The sequence below is a fragment of the Lates calcarifer genome, linkage group LG15, assembly GCF_001640805.2.
Source record: "Lates calcarifer isolate ASB-BC8 linkage group LG15, TLL_Latcal_v3, whole genome shotgun sequence".
NCBI classification, from domain to species: Eukaryota; Metazoa; Chordata; class Actinopteri; family Centropomidae; genus Lates; species Lates calcarifer.
In genome coordinates this window covers 1,796,154-1,811,820 of record NC_066847.1, presented here as the reverse complement: position 1 = coordinate 1,811,820, position 15,667 = coordinate 1,796,154, and the positions used below count along the sequence as shown (strand labels likewise).

General features: G+C 45.2%; 4 protein-coding genes across 5 annotated transcripts; 2 read left to right on the top strand and 2 right to left on the bottom strand.

Moving 5' to 3' along the window:
- Positions 1-83: 83 nt before the first annotated feature.
- isg20l2 (interferon stimulated exonuclease gene 20-like 2) lies at positions 84-3,459 on the bottom strand. Of its 2 annotated transcripts, none has more exons than XM_018678706.2 (4): positions 3,348-3,459; positions 1,143-1,930; positions 363-563; positions 84-244 (listed from the first exon to the last, which is right to left on the bottom strand). In XM_018678706.2, the coding sequence occupies exons 2-4, from the start codon at positions 1,803-1,805 to the stop codon at positions 146-148; spliced, it is 963 nt and encodes a 320-aa protein (XP_018534222.1). In that variant the 5' UTR covers positions 1,806-1,930; positions 3,348-3,459; the 3' UTR covers positions 84-145. The 2 variants fall into 2 exon arrangements, with proteins under 2 accessions (XP_018534222.1, XP_018534223.1); XM_018678707.2 differs by lacking the exon at positions 3,348-3,459 and adding an exon at positions 2,720-2,819.
- On the top strand, positions 2,829-6,905 carry mettl25b (methyltransferase like 25B). Its single transcript, XM_018678720.2, is given in 10 exon segments — positions 2,829-3,393; positions 3,822-3,940; positions 4,047-4,263; positions 4,364-4,426; positions 4,543-4,677; positions 4,755-4,869; positions 4,872-5,556; positions 6,067-6,184; positions 6,186-6,252; positions 6,322-6,905. Coding segments are annotated over 10 exon segments (1,743 nt in total). The 5' UTR covers positions 2,829-3,255; the 3' UTR covers positions 6,408-6,905.
- Positions 6,906-7,002: 97 nt separating this feature from the next.
- Positions 7,003-8,425, bottom strand: s100a1 (S100 calcium binding protein A1). Its single transcript, XM_018678719.2, has 3 exons — positions 8,257-8,425; positions 7,350-7,511; positions 7,003-7,270 (listed from the first exon to the last, which is right to left on the bottom strand). Exons 1-3 carry the CDS (start codon positions 8,323-8,325, stop codon positions 7,079-7,081), a joined length of 423 nt encoding a protein of 140 aa, XP_018534235.1. The 5' UTR covers positions 8,326-8,425; the 3' UTR covers positions 7,003-7,078.
- Positions 8,426-10,708: 2,283 nt separating this feature from the next.
- On the top strand, positions 10,709-15,641 carry LOC108884664 (atrial natriuretic peptide-converting enzyme). Its single transcript, XM_018678693.2, has 11 exons — positions 10,709-11,240; positions 11,446-11,811; positions 12,154-12,513; positions 13,367-13,717; positions 13,844-13,861; positions 14,026-14,089; positions 14,173-14,216; positions 14,327-14,479; positions 14,557-14,670; positions 15,108-15,175; positions 15,440-15,641. Exons 1-8 carry the CDS (start codon positions 10,848-10,850, stop codon positions 14,456-14,458), a joined length of 1,728 nt encoding a protein of 575 aa, XP_018534209.1. The 5' UTR covers positions 10,709-10,847; the 3' UTR covers positions 14,459-14,479; positions 14,557-14,670; positions 15,108-15,175; positions 15,440-15,641.
- The last annotated feature ends 26 nt before the right edge of the window (positions 15,642-15,667 follow it).

The window sequence follows — 15,667 nt, the reverse complement described above, 5'->3', positions numbered from 1 at the left end:
TTCTTCACAGGACACGTAGAGAGGAGCTGATCCCATAAACCTGCAGCGAGTCAGCTCAGAGCACATACCTCCCGCAACAAATGCTCATTTAAACTCAATTTATTTCCATGTGGTCTCCGTGGACCTGGCACTAACTGGCCTGTGATTAGGAGGCGAGCCTCCTCTCCCACTCCTGCTCCACCACTTTGTAAAGCTCCATAGTGGCTCTGGCGTCCTCCACAGAAGAGTGACCCTTCCTCCCGGCCTGAGGACACAAAGAGAGGACGAGTTGACATCTATACCGTACCTTGGTATGGTCCAGACTTGTGAGAAGGGATGAAGTGAGATTTAAACGCTCACTGAGAGCTGAGACTTTCTCCTACCTGGATGTCACGGTTGAAAATGGCTTTGGTGAGTCTCTTCAGAGAGGCACACTCGTTGTCAGCGAAGCCGGCCTTCTGGTTGAGCAGAGGGATCCGGGACGTGTCTCTGGTCAGGGCGGCGGGGTGAGCGTAACCAAGGGCCTTGAAGTCGTTGTGGATGGCGTGGCCGATCACCACCTTCCCCATCAGCAGCTTCAGTATCTGCAGACACACAACACACTCACTCGTTAGGTGGTAGACTCTCACTGTGCAGGTTTCCAGGACTTTTTCACTGTAGCTGTATTCAATGAGGAACTTAATGCAGAAAAACTCTGAATAAAACATCATGAAGTTTGTCCCATAAGACAAAAACAGAGACGCAAGGTTAAAGAGAAAAGGACGAACCAAGAAACAAAACAGCACAGACAGAGACTGCAAATTCACATCAACGATACACTCTGATTTTAATCAATTCATCTGCTCATTACTCTTTCAGTTAAGCACTTAATGAATTTAACTTCACTTGTTTTTTCTACCTGCTGCCTTCAGCTGCCTGCAAATGGCCTCTGACTTTTTCAAGTATTCAGACTGAGAGGTACAACAGTGATTGTTGTAGTCAGAGCTGAGACCAGCAATACATTAGTCAGATCAACACAAAATTAATTACCATCATTAATTTGTCAACAACAATGCAGAACACTCTTGTTGCAGCTTCTTTGTGTTACAGTACATTTCACATCTGCTGGTCAAAACATCATGTTAAATTTCACAGTTGCACTTTGACATTCTGGACTCTCTCACCTCCTTCTGGGCCACGGAGAACGGCGTGGCCCTGACGAGATCTCTGTACCGGATGCCGCTCCACCTGGTGCGGTAGTCGGTGACAGGCATGGAGGGGTTGATGAACTTATCGTACACCACATCTCCGTCGTAGGACACGATACTGCAGCGTGCGAGCTGGTTGATGCATCCTTTCGGTCCCGCACCCACCATCTCACAGTCGATAGCGAGGTATTTAGAGGGCATTGCTGCTGGTGTGGCGGTGGGTCTACGGCTGCTGGATCCTGAGGGCCCGGGGGTGGCGGCTGCTGAGTTTGTGTTCACAGGTTCCTTTGGCTTCTCGTGGCTTCCTTTGCTGTCCACAGTGAAGGAAGGCCGGCTGTGTGCGGAGGCTGAGGGCGTGGAGCTACTCTGGAAAGCACTGCCTGGACGAGGTAAACGTCTGCTCTGGGTGGAGGAGGGAGGTGATGGACGCCTTGAGCGGGCTCCATTGTGGCGTGGGGTCCGGTCACGTCTGGCCTGTCCCATGTGCCGGTTGTGTTCGTGTCTCAGACACCCCATTTGATCCAAGTTTCTCTTTTTACGCTTGTTCTTCTCTTTCTTCTTGTTTCGTTCCCATATTGAAATTCTCTTCTGTGCGGTGTCGGCATCAGAAAGACACATGCTGATCGTAATGTTCGACATGGTCACAGTTTCAGCTCAGCAGGAGTCAGAGGGAAAGTGTTCTCACTGCACTTTAACACAAAACTCTTTAATTTGTCCTTCGTTTTCCAGTTTATATCAACTGAAACCAGTTTAAACGTATCAACCTGCAAGACAAACACAAACACATCATCATCAAACCCTGTCTTCATTTGTAGACTCCACCGCAGGGCTGCAGCTAATGTTTTACTTCCAGTATCAAATAATCTGCTGACTATGTTTTTGATTAGTTGATTAATCTCTGGTTTATGTCAGAAAACAGTAAAAACAAAAAATGCACAAGTTTCCAGAGATACAACAAAGAAAAACATCAACTTCTGCAATGACCCTGAGAAATTGTAGTATTTTAACATTATTTTTAAAGAACTCAAACAACTTAATCAACTGCAAATAAACCTGCAGACTCTCTTGCCTGATGTTGTTTACAGGGGAAAACACTTCTCTATGATATAATAATAATATATAATAAAGACTTAACTTCCTGTAAACTTCAGTGTTTCTAGAATTCAGATAGTTGTGAGTAATTTGTGACCTTATTTTCATTTTATTACACTGCTGTGTATTTAATTTGCAAGACACTGACATAAATAAAATAAAATAAAGTGGAATACACAATTAGTGCTCTAACTGTCTCGTAAATGATAAATTATTATTTAAAAAAAACAGCAATTTTACGCTACTGGACCTGACTTTAGCTTCTGATTTCACCCCTAGCTAAGGGATGTTGATGTTAGCTTCATGCTAACTCGGCGGCCGGATGTGATTGCCCGTTAGCGTAAAATTCGGCTCAGCGAGTTTAACAACACAAACAGGTTGACGCCGATAGATTCCGGATTAGAAAATCTCTGGAAATAACTTTGTGAAAGGTAAAAACAGAAATGCTACAGGCTACACACCGTGTGGACAAGACGCGTCCGCTTCCTCAAAACAAACCATCATCATCCGGGTCATGTTGCCTTCGCGGACAGTCACACGTTGGAAATACTAGTTCTTCTTACTGCTAGCTACATTCAAACGAAGAAGCTATACCTATACACTTTTGTATTGATTCAACTGTATGATCATTTTGGACGAAAAATGTTTTAAATGGGATAGACACGATACAATTCACTCACTATATACCTCTCTTAAACAATTTGAATTAAAACAGAACATGGAGGTAGTATTTATCGCTGGACTGCGACTTTCAAATTGCGAGGAGCACATGAACGTCTCGGGATTCCTCGTGTAGAAGTTACAGTTAGCTGCGGCGGCTAAAGGCTAAAACAACAAACATTTCTGAAAAAAAAAATACCTCTGGATTTACGTTATAAAGAGCTCGATTTTAAGAGCGAGTCAGAAACTCTCTGGGTATTTTAGCAGCACGTCGTCTCACCCGGAAAAACGACGTCCAATTAGCATACTAATTAGCATTAGCTAGCCTCAGAGTTCCATGCCAGTTGAGCTGTCAGCGGCACAAGATGTGGAGATGTTTGCGCCGAGTCTGTCATCAGAACAACAGAGAGAGCTGGCGAACAGACTCACCACTTTCCTGTCTCAGCACAGCCACTTAACCGACTCCTTCATCATTGTGCGTATCGATAACTGATCAGCAACCGACTTCCGGTGTGGCAGCTTGCAGCGTTTCCAGTTAAATGTCAGAGGAGTGAATTTTGTTTTAGAAAAAAAAACAAAACATAATATTAATCACCATGGTAACCAGAGTTTCCATGACAACAAAGCATTGGAGTTGTTGCGTAGATTTCATATCTGATTGTGTTTATGTGAAGCTACCTGTTCTGGTCTCTGAACATCCTCTCTGAAGTCCTGCATGTGGTGCATTTTCCTTAATTAAGTTGTGTTTCATCCAGCCACAGAAAACCAGGGACCAGGTGTAGGAGAGCTGGGTGGTGTCAGAGTTTGAGATATAGTGGAGCTGGTGTCTGCAGTATATTGTGTGCACTCCAAAAACGTGCACACACCTGGTGACAGTCAGTGTGTTTGTGTATTCGCCTGCAGGAGTTCTTCACTGAGGATCTCTGGCACTCATTACCCAGCAGCTGGCAGCCTGTGCTGCAGGACCTGACGTACCCACAGGTCGCTGACCTTCTCCTGGACGCTGCACATGGAGACAGGAGGTAACACTGGACTGTCACCAGCCCCTGTTTAAAACCCACAACCACAGTAAGGAAGGAAACATGAACAGAAAAGATACATAATCCCCATAATCCTTTGTCCTTACAGGTATCCCTCCGTGTGGCCTCTGTCTCTCTTGGCTTTCCGCGCCACAGCTCACGCCCTGGCGTTTCCCAGGGAGCGCAGGCGGGAGCGAGGCAGGGCGGCCGGCTCGCCGAAGCCCGAAGAGTTCCAGGAAAACCAGAGTCAGAGCTCGCTGCTGGGCCACATCTTCAGGAAACACGTCAAACCCAAGAAGCAGCACGAGATCCGCAAGCTGGGCACGGTGCAGGAGCGCTTCTTCAGCATGGCTGCTGCTGTTCATTGGATTTTAATAATGATAATATATATAAATAATAATTTCTGTCTGTTTTTTAAACCTCCAGCTGGTGAAGCAGCTGTGTGAGCAGACTGACTGTAACAGAGTGGTGGATGTCGGCTCTGGACAGGTATTCATTGAAGCAGATACTGGGAGGTTTGAATTCCATCCGGTGCTTTTTATTCTGCAGCAGATTAATTAGTGAAGTGAGGCTTCAGCAGACGTCCTCCACTCTGCTCTCAACAGGGTCACCTGACTCGGTTCCTGTCCTTCGGCCTCGGACTGTCGGTGACTGCCATCGAGGCCGATCGCACCCTGGTTTCCATGGCGTCCAGGTTTGACGGACAGTTACTGTGGGCGTTGGAGAAGGAAAAGCAGAAGGTTGGTGCTTTGCTGAGCTTCTTACACCACGTTTGAAGCTTCATAATCATCACTCTCTCTCTCTTTCTTCCTCCTAGAACTGCTCATCTCAGCTCCCCGGTGTTACAGTCGTCTCCCCGCCATGTGGCCGGATGGGTAAACCCCAAGGCATCATGGGAGGCTTTCGTCAAGCAGCTGAGTGCTGCAGATTGTTCCGGTGAAGGTCCCCCCACTCCGTCTGGACCCAGCAAAAAGAGACTGCGTGGCTCTGCTCATCGTCAGGGGCGCTCTCAGGAGGTCCAGACCTCACCGTCTCAGGACTCCGACACTCGCTCACAGGACGTCGAATCGTTCGTCAGAACAGCGGCCGAGCGAGAGCGAGCCTGAGGAGCAGTCGTCTGAAAGCTGCCGGCCTGTCTGTGAGGAGGGGGTTCACCCTGAGGAAGACGATCCAGACTTCGTCCTGACTGGTCTCCATGCCTGCGGCGACCTCAGCACCACCCTCCTCCGCCACTTTGTCAACTGCCCACATGTTCGCGGCATCACCTCTGTGGCCTGTTGCTACATGAAAATCACAACCAAAGAAAACCCCTCCCCTCCAGGACTGGTCGAACCTCCCGCTCCGCCGACGCCGGCTCAGGAGCCGGTCCCCTCGGAGTTTGGCTACCCGATGAGCTCCTGGGTGCGGGGGCTGTCGGGACATCAGCTGTCCTATAAGGCGAGGGAGGGGGCGTGTCACGCCGTGGAGGACTACATACGGAGGCTCAGGGAGGAGAGCGAGCTGCTGAGGACGCACTGCTACCGGGCGATGCTGGAGACGTTCATCAGGGATACGAGGCCGGATCTACGGAGGGCAGGGATCCAGACCATAAAGAAAGCCCACCTACTGCCCTTCACAGAGTGAGTCACACTCAGCCTGCAGAGGACAGTCCTCAACGCTTGTGTTCTGCTGTTCAGAGTCCCGTTTGTCTCGTTAGCACTTAAAGGGAGGGAGACCTGCCTCAGACAGAGTCAGGGTGACTGGTCCAGGTGTCGCTCGTGCAGCTAACGAGCCTCCAATCATCTCAAACGACACAGGTGGAGCGGTCATCACAGTAACAACAGATTCATCAGCTGGTGGTTAAGTAGTCATTACTTTCAGCCCGGACTCAAACCTGTGGAGTCTGGAATAAGGCTGGGTAATGCAGCTGAAATGATAATGAGTTCTTTAGTTTTAAGTGACAAAACAATAACAAAATGATTCCACTGTTAATTAAGTTATTAAAATGTACGTCATCTGTAAAATGAATCCGGTGAGAGTGTCATTTTTAATGTCATCACTAGGGGGCACCACAGTCAAACACAGTCACTGGATTTTGTCTCTTTAATAATGAGCTTGTTGAGGTAAATGTTTCCTTCGTCTGCATCCAGGTACGCCCGTCTGGGTCTGGCTCGGGTCGGCCTGCCTCCTGAGTTACCCCTGGACGCAGAGCGGGTGGAGGCCATGTTGAAGCAGCAGGGCCGGGTGGTGGTGTACTTCAGCCTGGCCGCTGCTGCTGGCTCCTGTGGTGGAGACGCTGGTGCTGCTGGACAGGATGATCTACCTGCAGGAGAACGGTGAGCAGACGTGCAGTTACAGCTCACCTCCGGCTCTGACTGACTGACTGACGCCTCCTCTCTCTGCAGGTGTGGACAGTCAGCTCGTTCCTCTCTTCGACCCAAACTTCTCTCCGAGAAACTTTGTGCTGGTGGCTCTGAAGCCGCGGGAATAAGGAGGACGAAAAGGGAAAAAGTGTTGCTCTCCTTCACGTGACAGAAGGCGGCCTGAGTCTTAATGTTATTTAGATTTTAGCCTGTTTTTAGTGTCATGAAGTAGTGGACTACAAAGACTTTTATTGGATGGCCTTTGGGCGTCATATAATCATCATAATGAGTGCACGTCCTCGCTGCACCGTCCACACATTATTCACATTGTGCACTCAGTAACAGCACAGAGGTAATCATGTGTTTGGGTTTGATTTCTGTGGACACAAACACATACTGTGTTATTTTACTCTGTCCTCGAAAGCACCACTGGACAATCAGGTTTTGTGCTTTTTTTGTATCAGGCATGGCAACATATCAGTGTGTGTGAGATAAGATCACAGTATATGCATGGCACAGGTGCTGCTGGTGTCGCTTCCTCTCAGCCTGGGATTTTATTTGATTTTATTTTGACGTGTCTTTTGCAGCCTCATGTTAATAAATCCTGTGGATTTGGTCGTTTTAAAGCTGTTTCTCTGGTTGATTTGAGGCGGCGGTGGAGTGTAGTTTTTATTTTATAGTAGATTAGACACACAAGACACAAGAAAAGCACAGCTCACTCTGTTTAACATTCTGAGTCATTTATTGACATTCAGACAGTAAAGCTTGGGTTAAGCTCAGAGCTGTGACTGAGGGACATTCACATCTGGAAACGTCCGTCTCTTATTTGACCACACTGGATGATGACCGGTTCGTAGTCTTGGAAGAAGGGCCTGCTTCTCACGGTCAGATGAGTCAGCAGGACGACAAACTCCTCGAAGCTCACGTTGCGATCTTTATTCTTGTCCAGGTCGGCCATGATCATCTCCACGTACCCAGAGTTCCAGCTCCCCTGAAACACAAACAGAAAGGAGTGAATGACGACTCCTGAACCCAGACAGACTGACAGCAGACACACAGACAGTCTGTACCTCCAGGTTCAGCTCCAAGCGAAGCAAACTCCTCAGCTCCACAAAGTTCAGCTTGAACCTGTCGCCCTCACGAGAGGAGTAGCACTGAAACACCTCGATGAGGGTGTCCATGGCTGTCTCCAGCTGGCTTTTTGCTACTGAGCACATCTCTCTGAGGAGTGTCTGAAATAACAGGCCACAGAGAGAGACATCAGACTGATCTAACATCAGTTTACATTTATTATACACAGGTGGAATACCACAATATTAAAATATATGTAAAAAAGTTCTGCATTCAACAGTCAAATGTAGTTTAAAAATCTAAAGTAAATACTGAGAAATACTGAGAAATACTGAAGCACAAATACCACAAAACTGTTCTGACTTATTATTATTAGAATCCTTTATTATATGTTAATATAATAAAGTTAATACATGTTGCACTGCAGTGCTCCACTTCACAAGTACAGATAAATAAAGAGGAATAAAAGAACATGACCATAAGATAAAAATAAAAAATAGTGATATAACCCAATCTTACAGATATAAATCATTTAAATTATTAATCTTATTAATAGATATAAATATGTATATTTATATGTTACTGCATCAGTAATAATAAAACAGTGACTCAACACATATTTCATATTCTCACCAACGAGAAAAAAAGTAAAAGTGAAGCAGATGATTCACAACCAGCCTCAGAAAACTGGGTCAAAGTTTTCTTATTTCAGTTTGAGTTTCTGAACAGAAGAACTTTTTAATCCCAGTAAACAGAAGCTTTGTTCTCCATATGTGTCGAACCCTTAACTAATAGACGTTGTAGGTTCTGCTAGAATTAACTGGAGCATTTCTAAACCCTGCTCAGTACAGACAATGTTCAGGTAGACGTCTGCTCACAGGTACGAGCTCAGGACGATGGACTCACCTGTACGAAGCTGCTGTCGAGGATCAGAGGACGTTCAGAGGCAGAACCAACTCTCACTCTCACTCTCATCACATTTATATCACTGCTGCCTCCTCAGATACAATCACTGCATCCTCCCTGGGTGTGGCTGTAACTGTGAGCTGACAGGCATCATGGCACCTGAGGAGCAGATTTAAGATGAAGATGACATTTTTCAGATAGAAGTTGTTCAGCAGGTTAAAGCAGACTGTGCTGCACCCACATCCTGAGCTGGAGAGTGTTTCTGTAAAGGATAACAGGATTCACTCCACTCTTCATTTTTTATCACAAACTGTAAACTGGGTTCATTTAGTTAGTGTGTCAGCCTGCTCATAACTTTGCTCTTAGATTAGTTTACCGTGAGTTCAGGTCATTCTCTTCAACCTGTGCACAAATTACACAACTTTAGACTTTCAGTGCAGAACCCAAATTCCAACTTTGCGTGCAGCTGAAATAGATATTTTTATTTTATTAGTGTCCAAGTAATAAAACACAGAGTATATACATGCAGGATATGTCAACTTATGTCCACATGAAGCATCTCTTCATGTTATAAGGTGGTGTTTGAGCTGTTAGGAGGAGGAGGGCGTTGGGTGAATGAATAAAGACTTTGTTGGTAAAAAGCAAAGTTGCACAGGCAGCAGGAGAGTCACTGTTTGAGACCAGAAACCAGGGATTCACCACATCTTTCCCTGACGCTAACCAAGCAGCTGTTTTGATTTTAACCCAAACAACACAGAGAGGTTTGGTGAATGAAGTCGTGTTATTTGTACGCAGATTAATGAGTTTAGATCAGAGTCTGGGGACAGTGAAGACGATCTGTCCAGATGATCTGACACAGGAGAGACAGACAGGTCATCTCAGTTAACATCTATAAATGACAGTAATGTGTTTCTGATGCAACATCCAAAATAAAACCTTGAAACGAGTCCTCGCAGTAGAAGGAGCCGACATCAACAGATTTATTTCTTCATATGAAAATAAAACTGACTTTTTTTGGTCTGAGTTTCACAGGGTCATTAACTGGAGCATCTCCAGCCTCAGCCTGCAGCAGCTGATATGATCTGACCGTGTCCTCTGAGGTGACACGCACATGTCAGGATAATGTCTTCATCTAATCAATGTCCTGCTGACATTCCTCAACATGAGGCGTCGTTCACCTGCTCGGCTCGTAGCTCAGATGTTAATGTGTCGATGATTTGCTTTATGTTAATTCTCCTTTTCAAAGCTCCATCATCAGATTAAAGTGTCTGTAATCATCATAATAAACGTCTGTGCAGCTCCGTACCATACAGAACAAAAAGTCAGGCTCATCTCCATGTGAACCTGGTCCTTGTGTTTCTAATTTGCTAAATTGTTTGCCAGTTACGTTGTGGTGACAGAATAAATGACGGATCATTTTGTTCGGTCTGTTTACATGTGTTTTCTAACTGACATATTTCGCAGACTTATCTGACATCATGTCGTCTTCATCAGATCAGATATTACCACCATCATTCCTCAGCAGCTGATAAGAAAACTGGACCGGCTGACCCTGAACGCATCATCCTGCAGCTGAGTTATAGAGAGATCAGAGTCAGTAAGAATCAGAAATAACACAAAGGAAACACAGGAGATTGTTTGAGACTGAAAGCCACTGCTGACCATCAGCAGGTGAGCAACAACAACTTTCTGGGTGTGCACATCATCAAGGACCTTCCCTGGACTGATAAGACTGTATGAGGGGCCAAGAAAGCCAGCAGCGTCTCTGCTTACAGTTTCACCTACAGACACTGATTCAGACTGATTTCATCTCCCAAACTGCACCAGCAGCTATAGACAACACTTTCCTCTCAGATCCTGATAGAGAATAAAATGAATGTATACGAAACTTGGAAGGAAAATAAGTATGAATGTGGTGCCAAGGTGTCAGGAACAGAAGGTGTTTGATCTTCTCAGGCGGATTTAGTTTCATTACATGAGGATAATGGGAGCTGGAAAAGATGTAAAAGTGAGGCTGACTGGGACTCAGTCAACATTCAAAGTGGTTGTCTCTTCTGGACTTTATTGAGACAAATGAATTGAGATGATCCCAGATGAAAGTCAGGGTACCAAAGTAGTCATTAGGATTCGTCCAGAGTTCATAGATTTGGATGTTTGACATGAAGTGTGTCTCTAGTTTCGGTTCTGGAAATCCGAGTTCCAGAGAACTGGAGACAATGTTCTCACACAAACACACAAACAAGCAACATTTCCCGATCCTGTTAGTGCTGAAATGCTTTCCATCCAGAAGTCAGGTTTATTGTGCAACTTATTCTCACCCCCCAAGGTTCCACAGAGAGAACCAAATCACAACCAGATGTTCCACTGAATTCCTCACAATAGAGCTGCTGCTCTGAGACCAGTTTGGCTCTCATTTTGTGTTGAGCATCTTACTGATATGTGAACTTAGCAGTGGTCCTAAATCAGTGCCTTGTTTGCAGAGACTCCATTCGTGGACTGGTACTCCACCTCCAGAGAGCGGAGCGGAGCAGAGACACACTGGTGTCATACCTCCACAGACTTTGTTAAACAGCAGCTGGGAGAAAAAAGCCATGAACTGTTTCATTCTGCTGCTTTTGGGATTGTTTCTGTCTCCTCAGCAAACACACAGCTGGAGAGATGACAAACCAACGTGCAAGCCAGTAACAGCCAGTTTTTGTCAAGGTGTGGGATACACCACCACCCTCCATCCGACCGGAGCTCAGGGCTACAGCCTGCAGCAGATCGGTCCGATCGTGGAGACGGCCTGTTCTCCAGAGGTCGCCACGCTCATGTGTCGCGTCGTCGTGCCTGAATGCAGCTCAGAGGACGACAGCCGGGTGAAGCCGTGCCGAGCTCTCTGCGAGAAGGTCAAGACAGACTGTGAGTCCACCCTCAGGGCCAAGAGGTTGTCCTGGCCCTTGAGGCTCCGATGTGAAGCTCTACCTGAGTCTAACTGTGTACAGGTGAGAATGACATGATGAGGACATCAACTCCTGTGTTTGAAGGGTATATCCACTGTCAATTTGGTGCAGAATCAATCACCGTACAGACTCTTTAAGGCATTAGTCTGACATTTTGTGCACAGCTGGGAAAGAGGAGTGACATTTGTGGTTGGTGAGGACCTACAGAAGTAGAAATGGTTGCTGACTTGTGTTTCTGTTCTTCCAGGGTCAAAGCACCAGTGTTGCTCCAACCTCCCCTGCATCATGTCAGCCAATCACCGTCCCTCTCTGCTCCAGCCTACTCTACACCGACACCGTGCTGCCTAATCTCCTGGGCCACAGAACTCAGGAGGAGGCAGGCCTGGAAATACATCAGTTTGCACCACTCGTTAAAGTGGATTGTTCTCCTCAGCTGAAGCCGTTCCTCTGCTCCGTATACACTCCGAAGTGTGTGGCAGGGAAAGCTCAGTCTCCCTGCAGGACGCAGTGCGAGCAGGCTCGGTCCGGCTGCGAGTCGCTGATGAGAAACTTCGGCTTCTTGTGGCCTGAGGCCCTCAGGTGTGAAGCGTTCACCACAGAGTCGTGTGAAAATGTAAGTCTGTCCTGTTTAACTCCAACAGGGAGGTGAAGAGATGCAGAGGATTTAACTTTTAATTTCCTGATACAGAGTGCTGATCCCACTGTTTTCCCAAATCCAGTGACATTTTTAAGGATGTTTATGTCTTTAGTTTAGAGTTTTAATGATAATTATCTGTATTTGTTGAACTCTTTTCAAAAAACAAGTTAAAGAGAGTCTAAAATGTGAATGGGAATCTGAGCCAATAACTGGACTCTCTCCTGTGATATTACTTGCACATGGACACATGAAGTTGTAGTTGATGAAAAGTAAAGAAGCAGGACTGTTGTTCACTTTTTCATGTTTCTGTTCATGCAGGATCAAGAATCCATTTTTGCTCAAACATTAATGTGTCAGCCGATCAGTGTCCCGCTCTGCCAGGACCTGCCGTACACTCAGACGGCGCTGCCCAACGCTCTGGGCCACAAAACTCAGGAGGACATAAGCATGGAAATAAATCAGTTTGTACCACTCGTTAAAGTGCAGTGTTCTCCTCATCTGAAGCCGTTCCTCTGCTCCGTCTACACTCCTGAATGTGTGGCAGGGAAAGTCCGGTCTCCCTGCAGGACGCTGTGTGAGCAGGCTCGGTCCGGATGCGAGTCACTGATGAACAAGTTCGGCTTCCTGTGGCCTGAATCCCTCAGGTGTGACAAGTTCACCACAGAGTCATGTGAAAACGTAGGTGTTTCCCGCCTGTTTAACTGCCTGCTCCACCCTGATTCACTGCACCTGTTCCTCATTAGCCTTGTGTATTTCCCTCACTGCTTTAGTTGCTGTGCATGTTCCTGCTCTTTCTGTCACTGTTGGTGGATTTTTAACATTTCTGCTTCTGCTCTCCGGATCATCTACCCATCTATCCATAAGCCAGTGCCTTTCAACTAATAACATACTTTCATTGCACCTATCTGCATTTGTATGTGTCTGCATTCAGATCCTGAATCCTTAAGTCACCATCTCCACTGTCCATGGCAAATAAACATCCAGAAATCTGCTTAGAAACCGTTAGAAATAGGCTTCAGAACTGAGCTGAGAATCGTCACATTTTGAAGTTTTCTTCAGTATCACAGTAATCCAGTGACACTCGTCTGTACACCCATGGGTACGCTGCAAACAAGAACCGATGGGAACTAATTTTGCACACTTTTAATGGATGCAAATTTAGCAAATAGCGACAGGTAGAGGCTAAAAACAGGACTCAAACAAATAAATTCTTTCTGTTGTCATGTAGGTTCACAGATCAGCCTGTGTGTTAGCGTTAGCATACTTCAATCTATCAGATATGCATAAAAACTTTTACCTTAAGTTTCATAAAAGTCAATTTGACGAAGAGAAGATCTTCCCACTGAACAAAAAATGAACTCCAGACAGGATTAGAGTCACAAATCAGCTCCAGGTCGAATAGTGCTTGAATTTTGCTCCTTGTGAAATGATTGTATTTTGCCAATGGTATCCCCAGAGTACAAAATAAGTCTTTGACAGGTTAAAGGGATCTAGACTTGGACTGACAGTGTGCACCTGTGTCTTGTTGCAGTATGGGGTGAGCAGCAGTGGGGGGATCTGTGAGCCCATCACCATCTCCATGTGTCAGGGTCTGTCCTACAACCAGACCATCACCCCGAACCTCCTGGGACACACAAGCCAAAGAGAAGCCGTGATGAAGATGTCCTTTTTTAACTCGATAATGCAGACCATGTGCTCGGCGGACATACGCCTCTTCCTTTGCAGGGTGTACGCCCCCCAGTGTGTGGCGGGGGAAGTGCAGCGGCCATGCAGGTCTTTCTGCGAGAGGGCCAAACAGGGCTGTGAGGGTCTGTCCAGCTTCGGCGTTTCCTGGCCAGATGAGCTGAACTGTAACACATTCCCAGAGGAATCGTGTGTATCAGTAAGAAATCGACATTTGTAGATTTAAATAAAGATATCAGAGAAGTTGGACGTGAATCAGAATATTTCCTAAATGCTGCATGACTGGATTTTTACCTGACATCTTCCTTTTTCTCTTCTCTTTCAGGAAGACAGCAGGACTGAGGTAATTTGAGTTCAGAAATGTTTGTTTTCTCTACACTAAAAAGTTTTATAATTACCCCTGATATAAAATATGGATTTTATAGTTGAACCTTGTAAGTAAAAGGCTCACAGATGGGTCAAGTTGATCACTGAATTCATTGAACTTTATTTGCTCATCTCCAACAGATGCTGAATGCTGAAAGTCTTCTTGCCAAACTGAATGCTGGGGGTTATACTGTTCGTGGCAAATGTTCGTTTATTTTCCATTCCTTTTTAACACTGTTTTATCTGAATGAGAAATTGACACGCTGATAATCACATTTTCTATTCTAGCCCTGAGTCTCAGGACTGCCCGCCTCATGTTGACTCTCATGGATGTATCCTTTGTAACACTGACCTCATTTTTAGCTGTAACAGGAGCCACTATTCAATGAAGTGTTGAGCTGTTTGTTCTCAGTTTATTTGACCTCTTTAACAAGACGTTCAGGCAGACAGGTCCGGAGACCTGGATGTGGATAGGAGCTCTTCAAACTGGAGCATTATGTTGCAGTTGTCAGGAGGGAGTATGTGGAGAGCTACGAGAGGAGGAACCCTCCCTCCGTCACTCAAACCCAACTGAGGAAGGCTCTGTCTGCCCATGGTACGACATTATATCTTTTATCATTTGTCATAATGCTGTTGTTGAAGTGGCAGGTTAATGAGTCTACTTTCATGCAGACTTTGGTTTGGATGAGGAAACCTTCAGAATCCTGTGGCACGAACACCGATCCCAGGGTGGGATCAACTACGATGAATACGTGGCTGTCATGACAAAACTTCAGATCCTCAAAGGTAGATATGAGTAGACCTGTTGCATGGTCTCAGAGCTGTAGCCAGGGTTTTTAGAAATACTGAGGCCATCAGATTGAAACTTCCCACAGTGCAACTCTCCAACCTCTGACTAGAATCATAACTGTAAACTCAGCTGTTCATTGGTTTCTTTGTGGTTAGGTTTGAGAATCATTTTGACACCTTATCATCAACAACCCTGATGTCATGACTTTAACACAGCAGACCCAGGCCACAACAGTTCAGTGATTTTATGAGAGGAGATATGGCTGCTATGAGCAGATTAGTGAGACAGGGAGTCTGAGGACATCTGGTGGGCAGATGGAGAGTTGCAGGAGGCAGAAATAAACAAAAAGATTCTTGACGCATATTTAAATGTTTTAAAATGTAAAAATCCAGTTTCCATGTTTAGATTATTCAGGAGATATTTCGTCTCTCAGATCGTTTCAGGGCTCATCTGCTCAGTTTGCCATGTAACTGCGAAGTCGCCAGCTTCTCTTTCCAGCAGGTGAGTTCAAATGCTTTGATTTATATTATCAGCGTTAGATACATTTAAAATGGTGACATCTACTGGTCAGTCCTGGTATTGCGTATTTAGAAAAATAAAATGCAAACTCTTAATGAAAAAAAAGAAAAGTGAACTCACTGCTCTTATTGTTATATTATCTAAAAAAAAAAAAAACACTTTATGAATTAATATATAAACTTGAAGTTCTGCATGTTAAAGGTTAATTGTAATATTACTCTGCTAACATATTTTTTCTTTTTACAGTTCATGAAATCAGCCATAATCTGAGGATTCAAGCAGGAGCTGAGCTGAATGAACCAGAGGGACATATTTTAGAAATTATTAGCGTCTGTTCAGTAGCACAGAGCTGTAGACACAAATATATATAAATCTATTCATCATCTTCTTTAATAAACCTGCATTTTTAGAGTTTACAAATATTAAAGGAACACTGAACCACTTCTTATTCACGTTATTCAAGTTTTTCTGTTT

Bases quoted from the DNA above. Each gene is read 5' to 3' on its own strand.
- LOC108884664 (XM_018678693.2), top strand. From the start codon at position 10,848: ATGAACTGTTTCATTCTGCTGCTTTTGGGATTGTTTCTGTCTCCTCAG. The intron at 11,241-11,445 runs GTGAGAATGACA...CTGTTCTTCCAG, and splicing joins CTGAGTCTAACTGTGTACAG to GGTCAAAGCACCAGTGTTGC. The intron at 12,514-13,366 runs GTAGGTGTTTCC...GTCTTGTTGCAG, and splicing joins CCACAGAGTCATGTGAAAAC to TATGGGGTGAGCAGCAGTGG.
- isg20l2 (XM_018678706.2), bottom strand. From the start codon at position 1,805: ATGTCGAACATTACGATCAGCATGTGTCTTTCTGATGCCGACACCGCA. The intron at 564-1,142 runs GTGAGAGAGTCC...GTGTGTCTGCAG, and splicing joins TCTCCGTGGCCCAGAAGGAG to ATACTGAAGCTGCTGATGGG. The intron at 245-362 runs GTAGGAGAAAGT...TTGTGTCCTCAG, and splicing joins TTTTCAACCGTGACATCCAG to GCCGGGAGGAAGGGTCACTC.
- s100a1 (XM_018678719.2), bottom strand. From the start codon at position 8,325: ATGAGAGTGAGAGTGAGAGTTGGTTCTGCCTCTGAACGTCCTCTGATC. The intron at 7,512-8,256 runs GTGAGTCCATCG...CTGTTATTTCAG, and splicing joins TCGACAGCAGCTTCGTACAG to ACACTCCTCAGAGAGATGTG. The intron at 7,271-7,349 runs GTACAGACTGTC...TTTGTGTTTCAG, and splicing joins GCTTGGAGCTGAACCTGGAG to GGGAGCTGGAACTCTGGGTA.